At 39.1% G+C, this 11,043-nt stretch overlaps 1 protein-coding gene across 4 annotated transcripts in view; it reads right to left on the reverse strand.

The window, feature by feature from the left end:
- The window catches only part of QKI (QKI, KH domain containing RNA binding), a 1,466,119-nt gene extending 1,456,850 nt beyond the window's left edge, over window positions 1-9,269 (reverse strand). For 2 of the 4 annotated variants that reach the window (XM_044068031.1, XR_006364430.1), the window contains exon 1: window positions 8,460-9,267. In XM_044068031.1, the coding sequence (XP_043923966.1) occupies window positions 8,460-8,601 (142 nt within the window). In that variant the 5' untranslated portion in view covers window positions 8,602-9,267. Of the gene's footprint in view, window positions 1-6,100; window positions 6,141-8,459 lie in introns of those variants that run through there. The other 2 variants (XM_044068030.1, XM_044068032.1) reach the window with 2 other exon arrangements.
- Between the last annotated feature and the right edge of the window lie 1,774 nt (window positions 9,270-11,043).

Genomic DNA, 11,043 nt, shown 5'->3' on the forward strand with positions numbered 1-11,043 from the left:
CATATTCTAGTAATATCAGAGATATACCATGTTCATACTTGATGAATCACTTCAATAGAAAAGAAAAACTATTTCAAATCAGTTTGCACCTGATGTTCTTTCTTGTCCTTAATACTGACTCCTGTATGAATCAGTGTCTGACACTTCTCATACAAAAGCTCTATTACCTGTACTACCTCAGATTACAGCAAGAACCACTTCAGACAGGCACATGTACATGCCAAGAAAAAACATACATCTGAAAGTCTCTGTAGCTTAGTTAAAATATCCTAAGATAATGCTATCCACACAACAGTCTCATGAAATGGAAACCTCAAACAGAAGACTACGGACATTACCTAAAATGGGCAAGCAATATCATTATCAGAATACAAAATCAGAAATTTGCCCATAAAGATAAACTGAATTTTCTTCCTAACATGTTATATGTCGACAATGAATGCAAGCAGAGTAACTAAAAAGAAAATATTATCTTAAAGTAAACGAATAAGCAAAAAGTATTCAAGCCAAACTCTTTCATTACTGTTACCAGTAGAAAATGCCTTCTTGCTGCCACTCACTGTAACCCCCCCCCCATACACCTACAATTGTGGCTTGTTAAAATAAAAATATCAGGCTTGTTAAAATAAAAATATCAGTCTTAAATATAAAATGAGATAAGACTGTCTCTACAAGGATAGGAATCGCAGTACTGTGTACACAGCTCCAGTAATTCATTGCATGCATCAAGAGATTAGCTTTCTTTGGTGGCCAAATCCTGAAGCGAGTTTACAATAAGCAGACCAGGCTGCTGCCTGTATTCTATACAACGAGAAAGCACATCCACCCAGTACTAATACAACCTGAAAACCCAAATGACCAATGCTGAACACCAATATAACATCAAAGATAATCACCGAGCACATCATTTTACACAAGAAACAGCAAACATATCAAACCAACCAGCACTAAATACATTTTATTCATACTTTTAAAAAAGACAACATATCATAAATACAACCTCAATTCAAGGTGTGGTTAAGTAACTCACTTATGCTTGACAATACTGCAAGACATACAGATAAGTTACTCAATCTAAGAGTATGTGTGGGGGGGTGTTATGGTAGTATTTGCTCAACATTAGGATACCGTGAATAAAACTCCATGATGGCATCCTTTGTACCATAGATTATTGCCATAATACAATATTTCTGAATAACTAAAATGGAAAGAATTTCATTATTACAATTAGTACAAAATGGCTAACAAGTGTTTCAAGGTGTGGGGTGGGTGGGGTTGATCATCTTTATTGTAGTATTCATGGACCAAAGGGATTTATTTTTCTACAACTTCCTTATAGCATTATTTAAATTATAAACAAGTAATAAAATGTACATAAGAAATGTAACAGATTGATGTAATTGGCTCTTTATATATTCTTGGAGTTGGAAGAAAAACTCTACAAACTGCCACCGAAAATACTTCAGTCCTACATTGTACCATATCTGATAAGGAATAATGACAACCCATAAAAGTAGCTGATAAATTAAAAACTGCTACCACAAGCAGGTAGCTACACAGATGGGCTGTATACAACCAGACAAAAACAGGTGTGGTCCAACACAATTTGGGAGTAAATGTCACACTAACCAATAATCGGTCACAGCTTACTCCTTACTTATGCCACAGCAATGCTATCTAATCCCGTAATTCAAAGCTGATAAACATATGTATTCGGTCAGAAGTTAACCTTTCAATAACTCCAGTACAAATGTACATGTAACAATCACACTGGAAAATAACTAAAATCCCAGCCGTAAAGAAATTAAAAAAAATATGCAAGTGATCTAAAAATGCTGTCTGGATGCTCATCCCCTCATTCTACATTCATCAACTATAACTTTGCGGAAAATTGGCTTGCATATATACACACACCAGACCAAATGTTCTGACTTGCAACCACTTTGATACAGAGTCCATACTTTGCAACTACTGGCCCAGGTTTTCTATACCACAAATACTATCCTCAAACTTAACTGACCGCAACATAACCATCACATGTGCCACATAAATCCAAACACCAGGAATCATTCATATCCTTCTGCACACCACACCTCAGAATATAAAAATGTATTTTCAAAACAGAGCTAACCCAAAAATTGAGTGGGCTACTGATGGCTTATCAAAACAAATGCAAGACTGTTATTTGAACAACATTTTCCAATAAATATTAAATATAGTATAAATACCTAAACCATGTGGCTTACAAAACATGAAGCCACAATGAATGGAACAAATAAGAACTACAACTAACATAAGCAACTTCTATGTAAAACTACAGCCAAAGTACTGCTTGCAGAAAAAAAGCTAAATATATTCCTGGCCTATGAAGCAAGTTATATCTATAGGACAAACAAAGTTGTGCATTTGACTACCTTTAAGACTTACAGTTGGCTTAGAGGATTAAGGACCAAATAAAAATAATCATAACAACATGGCCATGGATATTTATGAAAATGTAAAAGAGTTGCCACTTGTTTTGCACATTAAAAAGGTAAAGAATCAGACATGCGGCTAGCCCAGCCTCAATCTGCTGCCAGTGCTCAGTGGCTAGCTTTAATTTTCTCAGCGAGTACTGCAGTTACAATGTGAGGTAGCCAAATCAATCTACAATGGCACGGATTTACTAGTATCTCCTAGTCACATCCTTTGGTCCCTAGGGCAAAAGCATACATACCAATCTGAAGTAAAATCCATAACCAATATCTGCAATAAATTACTGTATAAATATATTTTTGAAAAAGACAGCTATCAAGATTAAACAATGCAAACTACACATACTGGCAGATGTAAAATTACATAAGTATGACTTCCACAAAGTAAAGCACAGAACAGCATGCAAAACTAATTAGATCCAACCTACCAACTATAATGCATGTTGTAAGCTTTAGTGTACAAGATGATGCAAATAGCAGAGAAATGAGGAAATGGAACTTGATGCAAAGTGAGTGGGATGCTATGCAGAGTGTAGACTGGAAAAATGTCATAGTACCTAGATCTGACTGTACACACTCTCATGCTATGTTGTACATAACTTTTTGCAAATTCTCCAACTGAATGCATCACAAAAGCAACTGGTAATAGTTATGACAAAATTACTGATCAACAAGGAAGACCAACCCAAATGACACTGTTACATTTCTATTACATACTTTGAATTTAAAAAATAGCTCTCCTCTTATTTTTACGAAAAGACAAAACAAAATCTATGCATTAAGACTTGTGAGAAACTAAAACAATACTACACTAACATTTACTTTTATGATCAGATTACTTACTGCCTAGAGAATTTTTCATTGCAAAGATGTCCCTCACGAAGAATAAACTCTGCTGAGAGGAAAACAGATCTCCATAATTAACTGTCCAGACAGTCTAATATAGAGGGTGGTATATCATTATCACTATAGATTACTACCAGAAAAAGATGACTACACAGGCCCATTTTTAGTGATATCCATTTCCTCAGCATATCTACCCATCAACTTCCTTCCAAGGAATCTGTCCCGAGTCATCATATTTGTCATTTGGAATAGCTATGATCTGATGAAGACAAGTGCATTGAGAAACTTTTCTTAAGAGATCCTTCAATCGTAGTTTGTCAAAACTGCATGCAATTCTACTGCGTAAGCTAGCAGTGTACTGCAAGGTTCTTTTCCTCACCTCCCCCCTCAACATTTGCCCAACCATGGAGTTGGTAAATGTAAGTTAGACAACTAAATGGAGTACATTTGAGGGCCCACCTCCTACAAAAATAATTGTGTGCTGTTACACATTTACAATTTACTATTATTTATGTAGGAAAAAATGAAGTGCAGATCATTTTAGATGACTTGGCCAAACAAAGCTAAAATGTGCGTTCCAAGAAAGCTGCTAGCAAAGGCCGCACTCTGCTAACCCCTGCAAGAGTTATTTATAGACTGTTATCAGACACAATGGAGGTGCACTCCTGACATGAACATCCAGGACACCACAAAGGGCCCAACACAGCATAGAGAGACTGATGATAAATGACAGTTGTCAAACTACCAACAAGAACTTCACACAAAACAGTCTTTGAAATACAACTTCAAAATTGGTCCATAAAGGCTCATCTATGGGGAAAAACATACAAAAATGGAGAATATGGACACTTTTATGGAGCAGTATTAACAGTGCAAAGGCCAAATAACCACATTTCATCTAATCAGTTTACAATCAAAGACATATTACACCTGTGGATGTACACAAACATCTATAACTGCATTATATATAAAACAAATATTTTGGGGCATACACTTCACCTTCCTTCTGTTCCTCCATTTCAATATAAACTGTACAGAAAGCTTTCCCTGATATGAATGGGAAAACTTTTCTAGATCTGTCTGTGTTTGCTCTAGGGTATTACTTCAATTACTCTGCACAACACACAAGAATGGTTACAGCCAACAAACATGAACACCATATGCATTTATTCTTAACTAGGTACATGAATGTCAGTTTTCATAACTGTCTTTATGCACCAAATGTGGAGCTACAGCTCATTTTTCCCCAACTATTACTTTTTGACAGAACATATTATGCATTTGTGTGATAAACTGAATACAGCCACCCCTCCAAAATGGTGCTGTTCCTTGGAAAAAGCACTGAATACGCATGTGACCCATGTGTTAGTTGGTCACTTTTAGAACAAGCAAAAACCTTAGGAAAATCCCCACCCATAAGTGAATGGGCATTGCTTCTCTTTCAAAGTTAACAATCTGTGCTAACAGTGGTGTTGAAGAAACAGTGAATAATGTGTTAAATGCAACACATGAGCAAATACAAACATTTGCATATGCTAAAAGGTATTTTATAAAAATTCTTACTGTTCTGCCAGTTGGCATGTTTGTTGAAATTATTCTCTAGATAATTACAGGAGTCGAAAATTATAATGTGGGAATGAAGACAAGAGCAGTGAATAACATTTGTATATTGTGCCCTGCAATTTATAGTTGATTTGCATTTAGTTTTTGTTCATTTCACATTATTTACACTGAAGCAAAAAAAATGCAATTCACAGAATTGTCTGGAACTGGGGAATAGATAAATTTGCTTTACTTCTATTTTAAATGTTTATGCTTTTATGTATACCTGCTGCAAAACATGAAACGGATTCTTTTTTTCAACAGACCATCTGTTTGCCAATGATATTTGCAACTTGCCACCTTTTCAAATGGCCAAAGTGGATTGTCTTGTACAGAAATATGAGACTTTGCAGGACATATTAAAGCAAAAGTCTGAATTTACATTTTTTACCAAATAAAAGTCATTCTTGTAGAATTTGAATAGTTTCTATTTATTTTGCATAAAGAGAAAGCATACGAAACACTTTGGGTCATAAAATCTGGGGAAATTTGTCATTTTTCATAACCTCCCCTCAAGCACCCAAATAGGGTGTGTACAGGGACATGTAACCCTAGCTAATGGCCACATTTTCGTACCTCATGGGATGCCAGAAATACTAAGCAAACCGCTGAAATAACGACAGAGTTTAAACGCAAAATAGAAACAACTGAAACTGTAAACCGTTTGGGAAAATATACTTAATTGGTTTGTGCCCCAGAATGACGGATAAAACGGGCACTCACAAAAATCTGATTTGATTTCTTTACTGTTGTGGCAACTTTCCTGACAAGTGGCAACCCTACCTATGTGAGACATTAGTATGCACCAACCCCCTCTCAATTACTGTACAAACACATGACAAGGAAAACAGCCATAACAAGGATGCCCTCTCCATGACCTCAATAGTGTTTGGTTGCTACTTACTTCGTGTAACTTTTTATTCCAAGCTTGGTCTTGGTGTTGTCGGTATTCTTGTCGGAGTTAATTATATAAAAAAATGTATTTAGAGATTTTATATATATATATATATATATATATATATATATATATATATATATATATATATACACACACACACACACACACACACACACACACACATATACATACACGTATATATCTTACACACACAACATAGACAAATACACACACACGTTTCAGTGAAAATCACTGCTTTTTGAAAAAGTTGGCAACTGACCTGCCAGATCAGGTTTCGCAACCATTAACCATATGTCCCAACAAATAAATTTTGCCTACTAGGCGAAACCAAACTTCCCAACGCAATCAGAAAATTGTAGTCGCTTCCCCACTGTCAGGCGACTGCAAATGTCACCCCCCCCCCCCGACCAACTGGCGCCCCTTAGTGTCAAATTCGAGAAGGCCCAGAGGGGAAGGACAAACGGAATAGTACCAAGGTCAGTGTGCAGACTTCCAGAAAGTTTTCTGCCCTCACGTCGGCAGGCACCAAAAAGTGTCACGGACACTGGACGTAAAAAAGAACCGGGGTACCGAAACACAAATACTACAACGGAAAGCTAAGTACGGCCAAGCCTTTCAGGCGTTCAAGTACGAAGTACTTCGGGGGTGTATGAGACTGTTCCTTAAAATGGGCTCCCTAAAACGTATGGAAAATGAATGAGTAATGGTGGAACTCGCTAAAGAAAGAAGTCGAAGGGAATCTGTTTTCTACTTGCACAATACAAGGACACTACCCCCATACCTCTCAGCTGTCCCTGATTTTGACTCAAATTTTAGCTATGTCCCTCTTAACACTGGTGCCTTTTGGACAAAAAGTGGCGAATTATACTTAATAAATAATGATAATAATTAAGAGCTGAAGAATGGTTTTACTTCGGGAAATGTATATTAATTAGTTCACATTATCTAAGTTCAGCAGTGCTGACATATCTTAAGGTTAGCACTCAATTAGTGGGGTCGGTTGGATTACGGACTACCCCACATCAACTACCATCATCCTTGTTTACTGTTACGCTGGGGGGGGGCTTTATGGGCTGTGGTTTCTCAACTTAAAAAAACTTAAGAGTGCATACAAATTTAAACCGTTGCTTGTAGTGAGCGTATCCGTGATTAAAGCCAAGGTAACCGTTAGGTGAACGCCTTTTGTAATAAGCAGCGCTTGTGAAATCGCAAACTTCATAATACTTAATAGTATTCTAAAAAGTTCGCGTCAATCTTTGCAAGCCCTATGACACTAAATGACAACACCTACTTGTTTAATAATAACCCCTCTCATTTTCTCAGGCAATGGACTTTTTAGCTATACTATATCTCATTTCCTTACTGCATGTGTCATTTAAGACAATGCAGTCATCAGCTGCTGAAATAATCACTGCCCGTTACCTTCAAAGATCCCATTATAATTCTCCAAAAAGAATATATTTCAAAATGACCCACTGCTGCTCGCCCAACGAAAATACAGTCAACACAGTAAAACCTGCATTAACAGCCCAAAACTTCATTCCGTCTCATCTGGGCTCCCATTTCCAACATATTCCACCTGTTTAAATCCAGTCATAAAATGAAGGCCAGAAATATTTCGGAATCCTGAACAAACTACTCTAGTCGCTGCACTAGTATCCTGAAACAGGTGGCAATGAGCGTCAAGGAGGGCACAAGCAGCATCACAAACACCTAGCAGGTCGGAGATGCACGAATACATTCTCGTAGTTGATAAACAGCCGACCCCTCCATACGGAGATTCATACAACCCCCGACCCAATAAATGTAGATCATTTTCTTTATAACTGTACGGATGGGTGCTTTAGTCCCCAGGGAGTCCAGTGATCTAAACTTTTAGAACCCCCAATCGGTTTCCGTTAGAGAACTGTACTTCACGTTCCGAGAAAGGACGATCTCCAACCAGTGGATTAAGGGTAACAGTTATATATATGGGTATCTCGATTTAGGCGACCCCCCCCTTTGGTACATAAAGGCTCACATCAAGTTGTAATAACGAATGGGACTGCAAACGTTCTCACCGTTTGCACTAGCTAAACAATGAACAACTCGTTCAATGATACAGCTAATCATGCTATCCAAAAGTACTACAACAATGCAACCAAATCCCTTTTCACTTCTACACTTTTTCAAAGTTTCTTCGTCAAAGGGAAATGATACATATAATACCCTTCATTTGGTCACTCAGTTTCGATTCTGCTCCCTTCATGTCTCACTTTATAAAGTTCTTGCCATCTTAATAAAGCAACGAAGCAGCTCAACCCGATGCACACTGCTAGTCCAAATCAAGTCTTGCTTCTTTCAACGTTGCCACCCTGGCTGGCATCTTTTTCAGATGCCCTACTACTACAGCGATCGCACTGGGATCGCAGGTGGCATTGCTACATACAGGATTTTAGACTGAGAACAGCCAAGCCTTTACCGATCCCAACCTCTCACATCATTAAAGTCCTGCAATCATGTCCCTTTCCCATACGACACATCTTTCCGCCTTGTCTGAATTTATACACATGCACTATCCGAATGCAATAATTGCATGCATCAACTAAATTAATCAATCGTTTGCACAATATCGTTACCTTCATCTAGAAGCCTTTCGAGATGGTTGAAGATCCCACAGAAGTTGGGTAGGCTGCTCATCAGCTTCTTGTCATTCATCAGCTGCATCAGATAGTCTGGGGTCGGTTTCGGCTTCTCCTTCGTTTCCATTTCCCCAACCATATTCCAAAACAAATGACAGTAAAACCGGACCAACAGTAAAATGCAATTACAAAAAAATGGTAAAAAGTGCACAAAACTTAAGCAGCCCACACCCTAGTCGCTTTCCTTCCTCCTTTCCTGATAGTGAGCCTCTGATAGTAGTATCTCTAGTTATCGGGGCCGCTGCCTTGGCTTTGTCGCGGGGTTACTGCCCTCCGTGTCGATGGCTGTTCCCTTGACAGTGCTACGGATGTAGGGGAAAAGGACACAGGCGGCACACTCCACCGCCCTCGAAACGTCTGCTGCCCTAATGCTCTCGGGCTGACGTCGCTGCCCCCTTCTATTGCAAACACTCCTACTTCCAGTAAGCCACCTCCACCCGTGGAGCTCCCCTGCTCCAGTCCTTGCCCCTTGCCCCTCTCTCCCCCGCTCGTTAACACTCGCGCTTCCTCTTCCTCTGTGCCGTGGTTGACGCTGGGATATACAGCTGAGTGTTCCGCAAACCGCTGGCGATTGCCACTGGAACTGTACTCGCGCTCTCTCTCCGAGTCTACAGCTAGCTGCCTGCTTCGGTCTCCTCCGCTAATAACTCTCTTCAACCAAAGCGCTGTTTAGCTTCAGCCTCTGAAACAGCCTCGTCGCATGCACTCGCATCTCACCGTCACGTGATGGTCCTAAGCACGAGCATTCAGAGGCGGCGCTAATGCGTTCGCTGTTGTATTCTATTGACTGATGGGGTGTTAGGGCACCGAACGTATACGAGAGTGGTTGCACCTGCGCACTGTGTTTTGGAGGTACCACAGTACAGTAAGAAGGAGGCGTTGGGGGATGTAAACCGGCTAGTTCTGTAACAACCATCTCCGTAACAATTTTTTTGCCCTTTTGAGGGGGAAGCATAAGGGGATGCAAGATGAGGGGGGTATGAATGTACTGTCTATGGCAAGTGTAAGAGGAACAGCACCAGGGTAAACAATGTTTTGCATTATATAACTGCGCTCGGAATCCGTTATCGAAATTAAGTTGTCTTCTAAAATTACACTTTATTATTTAGTTGACAGTGTTTTGAAAAGGAAAAGTGGTTTTACCAGACATGCATTTCCCAGTCTTCACTTGTTGAATACCGTTTATATGCCTCATGCTGCCCTCAAAGTTAAATGTTCATTTTACAGTCATTGGTCACTTATGGTATGTATAGGCAAGTGGAGATAAAACATGTAGTGTATCTTCCACCGCTTGATGTCTGATTGGGACGCATTTTCTGCTAATAGTAAATAAAGAGGAGAGGAAAAACTGTGACAATCTCTATTATTTGTGTGTGTGTGTGTGTGTGTGTGTGTGTGTGTGTGTGCGCGCGCGCGATAGCGCTCCGGAATGCACTCTTTGTCGTTTGTTTTCGTTTGGTCTTCCTTTGTAGATTAAACAATAAAGAAAGGGCCCGCACTTTGTTTATTAATTCGGATAACCTGTTAGCTTGAAACACGAGAGATGTTTGCGGAGAATATGTTTTCGAGGAACATATTTACTAGCATTCCTCAGAGTGCACCTACCAGTCCTTGAAGGCGAATCATCTGTTCCCTTCATATGTATCAAGCAAAGGCATCCATCTCATCTGTTCCACTGTGCATAGCTGGCATGCCCCGGCCTGTTACAGCCCCCACCACCAAGAATAATTCCTCACACGTTTTCATGTGTTAGAAGGTGAAGTCGTGGTCTTAAAGCATGTACATTTTAACATTAAATGAAACAATACAGATTTAGTCTGGAAATACAGACATCAATAGTAAGGGATACATACCCCTGTTGTGGCCGAACTCTAACAAAAAATGCACTAAATTACATTGTATTTCGGGAAACGCTTCGTAACCGTGTGTGTGTGTGTTTGTTTAGCCAGCTTCCTGACAGATGACTCATTATTTTAAAACGTGCCCCCTGACTGGGATTCAGACTCTCCTTAAGCTTTTTGACATTTGGGAGAAGGCAAGGGGTTGTCAGATGCGCTGAAGCACCTGTCAAATAGTAAAATGGCATCTTTAATTTTTTAAAATTTTACGTGCAAATCAAATGCCATGTAGACAGAACACTTGTCACTTTTTGTTCACTGTGTTCAAAGAGGATTTTCAGTACCCTAAAGTTCGGACTACCTTTGCATTAACATCTCTGTCCCCTGCCGCGAATATTTGTTAGTTAAAACAGTTTACCACATAAGACCCACATCAGATCTTGAAACTCGCGTATAAAACCATTACAGAGGTTTTCCTGCGAGGACCTCTATTTATTTTTCTATTTAATGAGGTTATTACTGTACACAAATGCACACTCATAATTTCTGGAATACACATACTTTTGGAGAGTTGTATTTTAAAATACAAATGCTCACATTTAGTGGTATAAAACGTAATGGAAGTTTGACACGGTCAATTTGTGGAAACATATTTGTGTTTGGTTTACGATTTCGCACGGATG

The sequence above is a fragment of the Protopterus annectens genome, chromosome 1.part0, assembly GCF_019279795.1.
Source record: "Protopterus annectens isolate FY-2018-M chromosome 1.part0, PAN1.0, whole genome shotgun sequence".
Lineage (NCBI taxonomy): Eukaryota > Metazoa > Chordata > Ceratodontiformes > Protopteridae > Protopterus > Protopterus annectens.